The sequence below is a fragment of the Anabas testudineus genome, chromosome 3 (genome assembly GCF_900324465.2).
Source record: "Anabas testudineus chromosome 3, fAnaTes1.2, whole genome shotgun sequence".
NCBI classification, from domain to species: Eukaryota; Metazoa; Chordata; class Actinopteri; order Anabantiformes; family Anabantidae; genus Anabas; species Anabas testudineus.
Window position 1 is genome coordinate 16679284 of NC_046612.1, and position 14918 is coordinate 16694201.

The 14918-nt window shown below is 39.7% G+C and overlaps 1 protein-coding gene across 1 annotated transcript in view; it reads right to left on the reverse strand.

Moving 5' to 3' along the window:
• Positions 1–14918, reverse strand: part of LOC113174490 (protein kinase C-binding protein NELL1) — a 185261-nt gene that overhangs the window by 41669 nt on the left and 128674 nt on the right. The window contains exon 13 of the mRNA XM_026378542.1: positions 14081–14206. Within this exon, the coding sequence (XP_026234327.1) occupies positions 14081–14206 (126 nt within the window). The remainder of the gene's footprint in view (positions 1–14080; positions 14207–14918) is intronic.

The following is a 14918-nucleotide window of genomic DNA, read 5'->3' on the forward strand; positions in this document are numbered from 1 at the left end:
TGGCTAAGAATTCAAGGCCACACCTGAGTTTTTCTTCTGTCAACAGCACTCATGTTTCCAAAAACCAGTTAAACCTGGCACATGCAGAATAACATTCTGCAACATTAACATTAAACCACGGTAAAGGCTAAGCTGCTTTTTTATTTCTTTATTTTTAGCCTAGTTTTACCTTATAACCACCATCAGGTGACAGGGGAGCAACAGCTGATACATGCCAGGTGTGCTGGCTGATTGCTCAGTGTCAGCATCAATTAGCCTAATGATGTTGGCTCAGATGCCGGTGACTGGAGACACAACATCAATATATCCACACTTACCGGTCACATAATAATGTAACCAAGGTTTCAGACCACTAATTCCAGAGAGAGTTTCACATCTGCTAATGTGAAAATAGTATATTTGCCTTTTGCATATTCATACACTACTGTAAATATCTGAGCTGTGCCATTTAACCTGTAACCATGTTCAGTCAGTTACAACTGGACTGGAGAGAGTAGAACTGCTGCAATGACATTTTTACACTTTCTTTCAAGGGCTGGATAAATTATATGACCATAAAACTGAGAGAAGCTTTTAAAAACAGTGCAATGGCAGCAATGTAAAACATAGCAAGCTTTATTCCACTCATGAAATGGTGAGTCATGAGTAACATTCATGTACAGTGATATACAGTACGCAGGTGCATGCACAGGGTCAGTGCTTTAAATTGTGTTTAACTGCTCTTTTTGGAAATAATTGGAAAGCAGAAAATTGGATTTTGCTACTAGTTTAAGGCGAAGCCGTGGATATTTTAATTAGTTGATTTCACTATGTATGAACAATCAGCTGAAATATTAACAGTATTAACAATATTTTCACTCCAGGTTTCAAGATTAGGCTGTTAGGCTGAATAAATTAGCTTTTATTCAAATTACAAGAAACCAAATGGCACACATTAACTCTGGTTCTTCTGAAGGTTATCATTTTCAACTTTGACCTTTTGGTAATGCAGCCTTGTCCAAGACACTTTATACTATACATGCACTTCAGTGGAAGTGTCATTAATTCAATATAATTCTCCTTTTAGTTTCAGTTTGGAATCTGTAAAATGATCTCTGCTAAATCTGCATAACCTGCAGACATCCGTACAACACAGGACAGGGAGCCAATGATTGATAAGAACTTTAACCTCTGCAGAAATTATTCTCCACTCAATTGCTTAATATTATCAGCAGATGCAGTATATTTAGGTTATTTCACAAGCAAAATCTGTCAAAGAAGAGAAGGCCGAACAATAATAGGGGGAACAGGCTTTTTAACACATTTTGACAAAGTTATGCCAGAATTATCAATAACAATGATATGTGTCCTTGCAAGCCATCATAGTCTGACAATGAACCAGCATGCATAATATCAAGACCTTGAAAGTGAAGTAGCTAAATGGAATCAAGCCAACGCCCAACACCTTTTTTTTACACTTCCTACTGTGACACGTCAAAGTTTCTTCCATGAAAAAGGCATATAGTTTATCACTGCTCTTGAGATGACAGCTATAAAACATTCATTTCAGCAGTGCTGATTTTTAAGTCCACTCTACAGCTCTACATTAACCAACTGCAGCACGCTAATTACACCAAAATCAACATGTCGCACATGACATGCTACATGTTCCACTAATGAGGTCTGCAGTTGAAGGTGCTAATGAGGGTGCTCAGGAGTTGACCTGAGGCCACCACAACCCCGCTTAAGTGGTAATGTGCTATTAGAGAAAAGGGCAAACATGATTCATTCATTTTTAAAAAGAACATAATTATAGCAACATGAATAATAATGAATATCTCTATTGCTTCTGAATTTGAAATCCATTGGTTTCTGGCAACATGTTTACAGATTCAAGTTGTGTTGCTGAGTGTATTTAATACATCTTCAATCAGAATCTAGCCTGATTTTAGATTACTGTAAACAACACATTAAAAAGCAACCTTGATGATTTGCAACGATGCCGCTCTGCCGTATCTTTTTATATCCAACCGTGAACTGTGTCTTTAAGTGCCACTCAGGACACCGATGCTGCATCCACCCACAAGATACACACTCACTAAAGCACATTTTTTTTTAATATGGAAAAGCTTTGGTGGGAGTCATGACTAATACATTCCTCTTAATTAATGAGCAGTGTTCATGAAGCCCCAATGCAACTATGAGAAATTATTTAGCTTTTTCTCCTCCCAAGGATTTCCTCTGCATGTTGAACTATAGAGTGGAAGTGAATGACAACAGTGCACATAGGATGTTTAAGAGCTGATGTGAAGGGATATGAAAAGCTGTCTATAATAATGGTCACCTAATGGAGGATGAGTTAAATGTTTCCATATTGGGTGTGCTAATGACTATAAAATGATGGAAGGGAGAGCAACAAAATCAAAACACTGCTTAGTAATGCTGTTCAATGTCTGCTGGCCAGTTCCAAATTATAGAGAAGTGTAAACAGACAGATGCACAGCTGAACTGATGGATAATGAGTAAGTGAAAACTGCCACGCTGAATAAGCTATAAATCCCTCCTAAAACACATTTAAAGGCCTTTTTTTTTTTGTGGCGATGCAACAACAGTACAACAGTGTCCGAAAGGCTTCAAATTTTGATCGTCACAGCTGTTTCAGAGCGGTGAGATCAGTGATGTGACTGTGCCTGAGAGTGTATTTATTTATCACCAGACCCTCTAGTCTACATTTATCCTAACTGCTGGTCTTGTGAATTACCAGTCTAACCAATTTGTACTTTCAGCAAAATAGCAGGTGTGCTGGGTCCTGCTTATACACTTATTGTTCAAAAGTATCTATATTATGATCGTTCTATATCCAGCTTTATGTTGGCATTTATTTTTTTTATGGGGATAACTGCAAAAGTAGAATGTGTAATGTGACATTAATAAATGCATAAGTGCATTACACTGAGCTGTAAGTACTGCCAAAACATGAGTACACAGCAGCTCCGTGGCTGAGGGTTGTGTACCCAGTGTGATGGAGGACATAATGGCCTGAATAGAATAGCTGCTGTTGCTGCAGATATTTCTTTCTCCACCAGTGAGGAGTGAGAGAAACTTGGCATCGGTGTAAGAACATCGAGAGATGTAAAAAGAAAGTGTGTAAAAGGAATTTATGTGCATTTAGGAACTACACCAACCTGTATAGTGTTATGAGATTGATTTGCATTTCAATGCTGCACCTATTGTAGTGCCTGTAGTCTACTGTAAAAGTTATATGTTCTGCATCAATGTAAGAATGGGATGAATGTCTATTTGATGTTGTGAACTACTTGATTAAATGTTGAAAAATAATACGTAATGCAGCAATAATATAACAGTTAACACTTAATTCTATATGAAATATGGCAAAAGTAGATGTGGGTGGACTGAAAAATAATAATTGACAATTAATGGAATGTATTAACCATCAGAGATTTATAAGATGTACCTGTGGGAATATCCGAGGGGTGATTTTCTTTTCTACAATACAATAACGTAACGCAGTGATGGACGATTGTGTCACTGGAAAGTTATTACATTGACAGTCGTAAGCTAAACGATTCCCCTGGAGATAACAGCAGCCTCATCTGAGCATGTTGCCCATCTCTGTCAGCTTTGGTCTAATTAGTGATGATTACAGAGTGATGCAGTATCAGGTCTGAACATGTTGAGGTGACCCCCCCCCGGAGCGCCGGGGTAATCATTCGTAATGAATGATCATCTGAACCGTGGACAGTGGTTGTCACACTCACCATGTCTCCTATACTGTTCCTGGAAGATAGGGGGGGGGGGGTCACTGAGGTTATTCCTCCACAAAACAGAATCACTGGGGCTCATCTAGGGGGGCAGGTTAAAACTCAAGCTGCGTCTAAACTTAAAGCACCTCGAAATCGTCATCACTGACAAGATGTCGCATTATAGTATTTTATACAACTACGAAACACAAATAACTTAACTTTGGGTTTCTTTGCAAAGTGTGCATGCTACGGATGCTTTACATTTTCTGTAGTGTAAAAACGTACCCCTCCACACCACAAAGCACTTCACATCATACACAAAATTATTATTTGCCTTTCTTTGCATAAAAGCATAATTTGGTTACAACTGACACTTTCCTTTTGCCTTCTGTAGGTAAAATGGTGTCAGCCTCAGATGAATGCTAATTTTCTGCTCAGCCTGAAACATATTAAATACATCAACAACTATTTGCCTCAATTTTCACTGTCTAGGCCAAATAATACTTTAATGCAATCCTGCTGTTTAAACTGCACTAAACACAGAAGTGAAATGTGAGGAAGCTGTGGTGAAACTAAACTAAACACATTTACAGCAAATAATAGGCTTATACTAACTGAGGTACCAGTACTTTGTTTTAATATTTCTATATTTCTCTACACTGTGGGCACCCCTGAAAACCTTCTCTGGCCGTCCTGACTCACCAGTGCTGTCCACTACTAGACTAATATTACCATGGTTACCATGGTCACAATGCAAATTTCAATTGGCATGTTATTGGAAAATCTTATTATGTGTTAGTCAGTGTTAAGCTGTCATGTTTCTGATAACTATGCTTATTGTGTGAAGAGTGATCTCAGCTTTTTTTTTTTTACATTTGCATGAACAGATAAAAAAATAATATTAAATATTACAAAAATATTAGGAATGGAATATATATAAGAGATGACAAGTCAAAATTCGAAGATAAAAAGTCAAATTATAGGAAGAAAAATCACTTTCATTGTCTTTCATCAAAATGTGTCATCCACCGTGCTAATATAACCACCAATAGCAGCTACAACAATGTCAGTAATACTGGACATCCTTCTCAGGGTTACTGTGGAAAAAATGTAGTCTAAGTCTTTAATAATTACACTGCCGTATTAAGAACTATGTTACTAGTAAGTAAAACATTTCTTTTTGTTTTGTAGCCTTTGCCAATCTCTTACTTTCTTGTCTAATGCTGTCTGTGATTAACAGCTCTCCTACCATGGTAACAATCTCATAATTTCTTGTTCATGGATTGTTGTTCTGTCTGTAATTTGTTCTGGGTAAGAGAGGCATCTGTATCTCTGAATCAGTGTGAAACTCAGTGTAATCTGTTCGTAAGAGTATAGAAGACAAAACTATCCATCCATCCATCCATCCATTTTCTTCCGCTTATCCGGGGCCGGGTCGCGGGGGGAGCAGCTTTAGCAGAGATGCCCAGACTTCCCTCTCCCTAGACACCTCCTCCAGCTCTTCCGGGGGGACACCGAGGCGTTCCCAGGCCAGCCGAGAGACATAGTCCCTCCAGCGTGTCCTGGGTCTTCCCCGGGGCCTCCTCCCGGTGGGACAGGACCGGAAAACCTCCCCTACGAGGCGTCCCGGGGGCATCCGAAACAGATGCCCAAGCCACCTCAACTGGCCCCTCTCGATGCAGAGGAGCAGCGGCTCTACTCCGAGCTCCTCCCGGGTGACTGAGCTCCTCACCCTATCTCTAAGGGATGAGTCACAAAACGCAATTATTGCTTTAAAAACAGAAAATACATCACTGGGATAATTGTAATTCATGAAACACAACCAAAGTCCCTCTATTCACACTCAATAGAACAATTACTAATACCTGTTATTGGACACAGCAGAATTTAACTGACTGTTGAAAAATCTCAGTCAGAGAGATTTGCTAGGAAGATGAAATTAACAGAAACTCTACAGCCAGAGACAAAACAAAAGATAACCACTAGCCTCTACATATATTGTGCTTATTCAACATGTTTGGGAAAGATAGTTTTTATCTAAATAAATAAATATTCATCAGCTGAGCCCGATCAATATAAGCAATATGAGCATATATTGATGAAGATGTATTATGCAAATTATTTCACCACTTTGTTTCTCATGTCACAGTGAAATGCAAATTTAAGTCAGTGTTATCTGTGTCGCAGCTATTACATGGTGTTAAAGTTTAGATCTGTTTTCTGTTTCTTTTTCAGTGCTCTGAAGCATGATCTCTAAAACTTACTGACTGCGTGCATTAGGGGATCCACGAGTAAAACCAACACCTCATAATGCACTTTGACTTTGCATAATAAATTTCTAAAGCATGTCCTCATCTCTTAAGCTGCTACCATTCTCTCATTCGGTAATGTCAAGCAGAACACTTCAGTAATGTAAAATTTAATGACCAGTGACAAGCCCATAAAAAAAGAACAGAGCATGGCGAGATTTTTCAAGGGTTTCTGTCTTTTTTTTTTTTTTTCTGCCAGCACAAAGTCGTCATGCTCACTTTCTGCCTCAGCCTTGCTGCTCACCTTGATGTAATGTGAACTCAGCAGTGATCTGTTCTGTGTCATGGGGGAAGAAATATTGACTGCCTGTCATAGTATTTAGCCTGAAGGACACAGATTGCCATAAAATATGTGAGAGAAGTGTTCAGATTTTCCCTCTGTAATCAACCCAAAGTTCAAGAGGCAGTTTTCTTTTGACCCAATAGACAATTAAATGACCTTACACGACTGTTTCTGACTAATATACAAGATGTGCTTGGAAGAAAATTACGATTTTATTGAGACAAAACAGAGGTTAAAGTGCTTCTTGCACAGGGCGATATAAAAATCTGGTCTTTTCTTTTATCTGTCCTTTTATGAGGAAGAGGTACTTTTATTTTCCTTCATTTGTACGATTATTTTCAGAATGATTTATGTCCTCACTAAAGTAAGGGAGTGTTTTCTAATTAAAAATAAATGAATCCTTTGGAATCACCAGCATTTATACAGTACATGGAATTTCTCTTAGATACGGTCAGCTCTTCAAGTTGTGTCTGTTTTAACTAGTAACAAACAATTCAGTGTATTGTTTTAGTCTATGCTCATTGGCCACTTTAGTGGGTACACTTGAAAAATCTTCAATAGAGTAGCTCTGCCATAAATGTTACCTTTCCAAGGTTACAAGGCATAATTAAATAAACGAGGAAGACAGAACGTTAGAAACATAGTGCACTACAATTCAACTATGACCTCAATAATAAACATGTAGTCAAATTATCACCTTTCAAATAGTTTCAATGTCACCTGAGACGTAATAACACTGTAAAATTAATGGCAGAACTGCTGCATTATATTTTATTAGATTGTTCCAGAGAGTGTATATTACATAAACCAATCATTCACTGCGTAGGCTAGAAAAATGATGAGAATGTAGACTAGTGATAATCTGACTGGAGTCAAGAGTTAGAAAGTCTTGAGTCCAATCAGTGAAAGGTAATTGGAGACACTCGAACACCTTGTGTTTGCTATTCACAGGAATCATCTGCTGATGTGAACAATGCCTCACAAAAAGATATCCCAGATCTCAACACACGCCCCTGGGTATGGAGGCAAGCATCTGTCAAAAATGCACCCCTCCTAGAATCATCTGGTACAATGGCACCAAAATCTAGTGTAACACTTTCAACCAAAAACGCTGGATTTTAGTTGGGATTAGGCACAAAGATTTGTGGCTTAGGTTTAGGCAATAAACAAACGGCGTAGTAAAAATGTTGACTGTTTGCATAAGAAATTACAGCTTCTATCCCTTGACATGATGTTCGTCACACACGTGACTGGTTAGAATTATAACAGAGAAAGTCATGTTTTGTTGATCCAGCTCTCCACCCCAACGTCCTCGTCACAAACGTTTGAGTGGTTATCAGTGGTCATATAATGTTCACTGCAGCTGCTAGATGTCATCTAACAGTAATACATACAGTACATGACCATGGATTTTCACTCTCCACTTCCAGGAATAAATATGTTCAACAATAAATCTACTGTAAACATTCTGGGCTTATCTCACTATAGCAGTAGCAGAGTCAGGCACATGATCTTTATTGTGTTGTGCCACATGACCAAGTGAGGTCATGTGATAACAGGTGGTTATTTGTGGCCAGATAATAACCCTCATCTCTGTTGAGGGCAGGTCGCCGTCATTTGTGGAGAGCCTGCTTGCTATTGCTTCTGGTGTCCAGGCTCGCCAGCTCTATGAGCCTGAGTCCTTCCTAGTCAGGCTTGGTCTGCGGTTCTTTTATATGTACTGTATCTATGCTGCTGATTCAAAACAGCCTACATAATCGTACTAGTGCCATGACATTGGCCAAGATTGTTTGCCATTATTGGAAGGAAAATAATTCTTATCAACATATCCTACACAATAATTTCACAATGCTGTAAATCAGCATGAGTTCAGTCAAAGTTGGGTGATTAAACAGGAAAGTGGCTCTAAACATTAATGTAATGTGTACCAGTCTTTTAGAGTCCAGATCTTAATCTGACAGAGATGCTGGGGAATATCAAAAGCCAAAGAGGTCATAATTTGCCTCCTTTTTTCTGCTATTTGATCTTTAACACTAATTTTAATGTACTGTAATGTCGCTGACACAGTTCTTAGCACGCTATATAAATGAACGCCGTCCTGCACGGCATCTATGTCACCGACTCTCACTGGTTGTTTTGTCACCACACAGGACGACATACATATACACACAAAGGAAGCAATGGCGGTCAGGAAGTGTTTGTTTGAAGAGATTGTGAGGTTCACTGGTTTTCCAACAACACTTTGCATTTTTTATGGGTTTTTTTAATAAAGGCACGAGAGACTTAAAGTGAATGTTGTGTTGTTGTGTGTTTTTAGCTTAAGGACATGTTTTTTGTCTATACATGTGTTGTAGATGAAACAGGAAAGGTGACATCGGAAGAGAAATCCCTAAGGCTGTGGTGTATGTGTGTATGTGTGTGTGTGTGTGTGTGTGTGTGTGTGTGTGTGTGTGTGTGTGTGTGTGTGTGTGTGTGTGTGTGTGTGTTTCAGTCACATGTTATTAATAATATGAAGCATTAAACACCGGGCACTTTAAACCACAAGTGCTTCTCATTGTGCTGCAAATATGTCCATTTACATCATGGATTATAGACACTTCTTTAGTGGCATTAGCATTTGGTTTGCTTCATAGCATCCTGACCACCCACTTTAAATCCTCTGTGTATAGCAGCAGAGAATCAGTGAGATAATGCAATTCATTTACCTCCCAATGAAATATACAGCTCAAGGCAATAGAGATGCTTAGGCTGCAATTGAGTAAACATCCATCCGGTAGCCACACAGCATTATTATTCCGCGTGTCCACGTGCATTGACCCAAGGGGGCGGTAAGATTATTCATCAAAGAAGAGACAAAGCATGCAGAAAAGCAATGTAACATGGGGACAGATTACTCTGGATGGCGTGCACGCTGCAGACAAGCAGGAAGAAACACTTCTTACATCAAACCTTTATGGGGGAACCTAAATATAAACATCAGCTTCCCTGCACAAATTATAAATGGATGAAAAGGGAGCACTAAAGAAAACTTATCTGACTCCTTCACAAACTGTATTTGATGGGCTTATTAAATTGGCTGGTGCTGAGCCAGCCTGACAGTGTGACCTCCATTTTGAAGAGTTAATGTATACAGGGAGAGTTGCCAAGGTTTCCAGTAGCGTCACACCTGGGCTCCACATTCATTACATGTATAATTGGAATTGGATTTGATTAAATTTTCATTAAACATATAATGTGTGTGTGTCTGTGTGTGTGTGCTAGAGATCTTGAGAATATATGTAGCAACCGATGCATGAAATTAATGGCAGCTTCTTTTAGTCAGCCATACAGTAGCACCCGAGCATATGAACGGCAGGGTGCTAAGAAAGTACGAGCGAGTATTGAGCAGAAGAGTGCAGATGAGCATAGAGGTGTGTGATGTAGCTGCTGCCCGATTAAAAGATTAGTTAACTGAGCGGAAACTGCCCCGTTCAATCAATACAGTTGAAATTGTAGCATGTGTTTATGTTAGCTGAAGGAACAATAAAGGAGTCACAGGCAGACAGACTAATGATATTATTTAGAGCTTCACTGGCATAATTATTCAATCAATATTGGTATTTAAAAAATGAAAGAAAAATCCAGTCGTTTATTGGTTGCTGAGTTCTTAGCGATTAACTACACAGTAAGTTTGATGACTCCCAGTCATATGGTGTGTAAAGCCACATAGCAGCGTCTAATAGATGCCCCGTTCATTTTAAAATAGCTATCCTACCTCCAGGCTTAAGACGAACCTGCTGTTGGAGTTTATTTACAGCACAGATCTAAGAGGAAGCAAAGACCTTAAATCTCTCATTTCGAACAGTTTAATCTCTAACTGTGAGCCTTATCTGTGCCTGCTAAATGCAAAAAAACTATTCTCCGAAGACCCCGAGATCATGAGATAAGTACACGGCGGGAGTCAGACAGATATTTCTACAATTACCTTTTGCAGACAACTATTATCCAAGAACACTTGGAGTCAAAGATCATAATGACTTTCCACAGATGAAGTCACATGAATTGTGTTTGTACTGCACTGTAAGGTGAGGGTGTCACAAGTAGTATCAACACTTCAGTCTTCTTCTTAAAAAATAAATATCTATTTAATAAACTTATATTAACCTGTGACACTTTCCCTCTTCTCAAAATTCATCTCAAGAACAGCTTCTAATGCAGGTTGATGACGCTGCACATAGTTAAGCAGTACAGTACGTTTTAACTTTAACTTTTTGCTCACACTAACCCCATGGTTAAGTTCAGAAACTGAGGAAAGACACAGGCCAGTAGGAGCTATTTGATCTCACAGACAGAAACGATGTTACATTAACAAAAGAAGTCAAGCTTCAACTCTTACAACACAACCTCAGATTGATCGTGATCACACAGCTTTTTAGAAAGTGGGATTGCATCTGAAGTGATGCATGGACAGAACAAAACACACACACACACACACACACACACAAAACATTAATTAGCAGAGGAAAACCTCAAAGCTCATTGCACTCTGGGACACCTGGTTCTTGCGACTTGTAAATTCATTCTTTTTGCTCCAGTGAACACAGTATTAACTAACATGATAAGATAATTATTCTTGGATTTCAAAATCACTATTTTCATTTTTACATGCCATAATCCTAAATGTATGTGTTTAATCAAATTACCACACAGCACACCAGGTGCCAGCTCATAATCCAGCTGAGAAGAAAGCCCCCATGAAGAATCGGAGAAGTAGTGGGTTCAAATGGGTCCAGCAACTATTTCTTTGGCCACATAGATGGTTCATCCAGCCATGAGAAAGACAAAACATAATTTCATCACATAAGGTACACATGATCAGTTTGACATTAAGCTTGGTGCACACTAGATTGATACTTGAAGCTTTACCCAGTTTTTAGAGCAGAGACATGATGACAGATTTCCTGTTTTTTAATATTTTAATTGTGAGAATACACACATCATTAATATGGCTGATAAATTTTGCAGCGCGAGCTGGAAATAAAGTTTTATAGTTGGTCCCAAGCTACTGCTACTGTACAAACTAGCATAGTTGTATGCTCACTCTCGATGCCTGTTGTGAGATTTTCCTCCTAGGAATAACAGACATCTCTGATGTTTCACCTGTCCAATTATCATCTAGTGTGGAGCCGGAATTAAACATGCTTTTATATCAGAGTCACAAAATGTTACTTTGAGCAATGTACAGCACATCGTGGACTAACCGTGAACTGATTTGGGCTGCAAAAACATGGAAGTGACAACAGCTCTGTGGCATTTTGAAAAGGTGAGGTATAGAATCTCACACTTCCTGCAGCCTCTTTTCTTCCCTCTGTCCAGTGCTGCCTGCCTGCCTGCCTCCATAGAGGTGAAATCAAGTGGAACCACAATTACTGCAGCCTCCTATTGTTTACAGGGTGCTGTCTTCATAAAGGACAGGCTACTCTGCACGGCAGGAGAGACTGAAAGAGTGTAGAAAAACAGAGCGAGAGAGAGATGAGGCCAAAGGATGATGCATGATGTGCTGCAGTAACGTGCTATAGGCGTCATTTTATTTGTCTGGGGAACGAGCTGATCACATTGCAATATTCAGAGTGCATTTGTTGAGTGTGGTTTTGCCTACAGATATCTAAGTTTGTGGGTGGCTGAAGGAACCACAAGCTGCCTAATGTCTATAGAGGCAAACATACAGTAGATGCACACACAGGCCTGGGGAGGCAGGAACAAACAAACAACTGCCAGCAGTGACTTCAGGAAATACATTTCTCCTGCAGTGCTTCAGTTTTATCTCTGTTCTGCTTGATTGTCACGAAATAGGTGATTCCCTCCATATGGCTGAGGACAGGTATTACAGTCACTAACCCCTGAATGGCAACCGTGAAGCTGTATTGTTCATCGTTCATGGCATTGTGTATTCACACGAAAGCGTCTATGCACAGACATGTCGACACTGATACAAACTGACAAAGGGTAAAGTGAGAAGTAATGTAAGGAAAAGCATAATACAAACCCAGATATGCTTGGAAGACTCAGTCCTTTTGTGCCTGCACAATGGTAACACTACCTATCTGAACTGACACTGTCCAACTTCTTTAAATTTTTAAATACTGTGACCAAATCCATCACAAAAGTGTTAAAGGGTTATATTAGGATGTGGCAGATGCAGTAAACTGTAAGCCTCCAGTCTCTGTTCACGGTGTCGCCACTCTCCATTCTCTATGAACAATATATTGTGGCTTCAGTAAGTAAGACCTCTCCACTCTCCACAAAAAAATACTTTTTATTTGTTTAAGATAATGCTCCAACATCCTGTAAATTCCTTTGTTCAAACACAAACTGGTCTCTGTGTCCTGCTTAATCTGTGCAGATCCACAGACACAATGAAGAATAACAATACAGATTTGAACACAATGAACCAATTACAGCAGCTTATAGGCAATCGTGTTAACATTGAGAAATATAAGCAATCACCTCCCTGCGTGAACGCTGACTGTTTTGCATTCATGCAAGCATCGAAGACCCTCAAGAAGAAGCTGAAGGAGAAGCGGGAAGAGGGAAAAGGACACACAGAGAGGATTTATCTCTCCCAGCAGATGTAGAGAGTGTTCCTTGGGCACCCAGTCAGCAGCCAGGACAGTTTACAAGCTCCAAAATAGATTGATTGTCTAGAGCCCCCTGTCCCTGCGTGGCTGCCAACTCTGAGCTAATTAAAGCACACTTCTCCAGAGAAACACTGAGCAGCAACCATGCACATCCTATTCACTCTTGAGAAAACATGCTGCTCTAAAACCTTTTAGGAAAAAAAAGACAAAAAAAAAAGATTTTGTAAACCAGAACAGGTGTCACTGCTATGTTGATCATTAGCCACAGACATAAACCTGCATAAAATGTTCGCTTTTTGTTGCCGTACTTGTTGCTATACTATATAATATCAGCTTTGAGAAGGTCAGGGATGTAATGAAAGCATAATATTTTAATCTGAATATTTATGGTAGATAAGCCATAAAAAAATGAATGGCTGCAATCACCCTTTCTCAGTGGATCATGCACTGATTTTCCCAACCTTTAGGTTGGACTCTGGGGTTTCTGGAGAATCAGGTTGCATTCATTTCTCTACCCCCATATAACCAGCATTTGCCAACACATTTAGGAGTCACTGAGCAATGGTATGGGCCAGTGTGGAAACCACAGCCGATGTCATAGTGGTAAAACTGACAAAAACAAAAGGGACTATACAACCATGTTAACTGGTAATTCTGACAATTTAGCAGGTAATGTTTATCATGGTCACCATCTTTTAGTGTGTTCAATGGTAACTAGCACTCAAACTACAGCTAAGGCTGAAGAAAATGCCACCAACACCTCATAAATGAATGAATGAGGATGAACTTTACTGAAATTCAATCAATTAAAGTCCACATACACTGTCAACTAAATTGGCAACCTGCTGACAGCGCTAAATGAACCATGAGGGGATTAGTGGAAGTTTTGAGATTCATCTGCTGCCCTCAGTGAATCTCTGCACCAAATTTCAGAGCAATCAATCCAGTATTTATTAAATGCAAATGGTTCAGTCTGCACCAATATTCTCAGCCTAGCAGCCAACAGTACTGCTGGATCGACGAGCGACACTATTTGCAATGAATGGAACAAGGGAGCACTAACCACCTGTAAACATATGTGTAAACACAGGTCAAGAGAAATTCCAGAAAACTGTCCATGAGACGTACCGGTGCAGGAGTATTCGTCCACTCTGATGAAGCCTGGCAGACAGTCACAGCGATGGCTGCCGGGCAGGTTGACACACACTGTGTTTGACTGGCAGTAATGCATCTGGGTTGCACACTCATCGATATCTGTGGACAAACAAAGCAGATACAGTGGATTAATGACCTTCTGACAGTACTGTGAGGGCCCATTCAGCACACAAAGAGACACTCCTGCAGCAGCTGATGTAGCAGGTAGGCAAAGCTTGGTAAAGTATTTGAGCACTAGTGCTTTAATCACATTATAAAAGCAGGGTCTTGGGCTATCACCTTGTTGCTCACAGTTATTAGGATCTTACCTATTAAAAAGTGGATCCAAAAATCACGACAAATAACAAAACAATTTCAAAGAATAATCATTTTTTCCCCCACCTACACATACACGGACTAGGAGAGATACGGCAGACACAAAGAGAAGAGGAGGCGAACGGAAGAGAACGGAGAGGAAAAGGTGAAAGCAAATGAAACGAAATAAGCACATACAAACTCGAGGGGACAGAGGCGAGCAGGGAGAGCAGCATCTTCCCTGACGTGTATAATGTTCAGATAATATCGTGATACATTACGGCCTCTATCTGTACACAGAATGGCTCTCTTCCTAATGTAGCTTGAAAGACATTGTATGAGCATCGAAACACAGAGCTGAGGGAGGCATTAACCAAGCAGGATGACTGCTGATGAAAAGGGATCGCGAACACACAAGGGAGGTGTTATGCAGAAAGGCCTAAATTTCTGTGTGCGTGTGTGTGTGTGTGTGTATGTGTAAAGTACCCATATTTATGTGAGCAGCAGCAGAGAACCG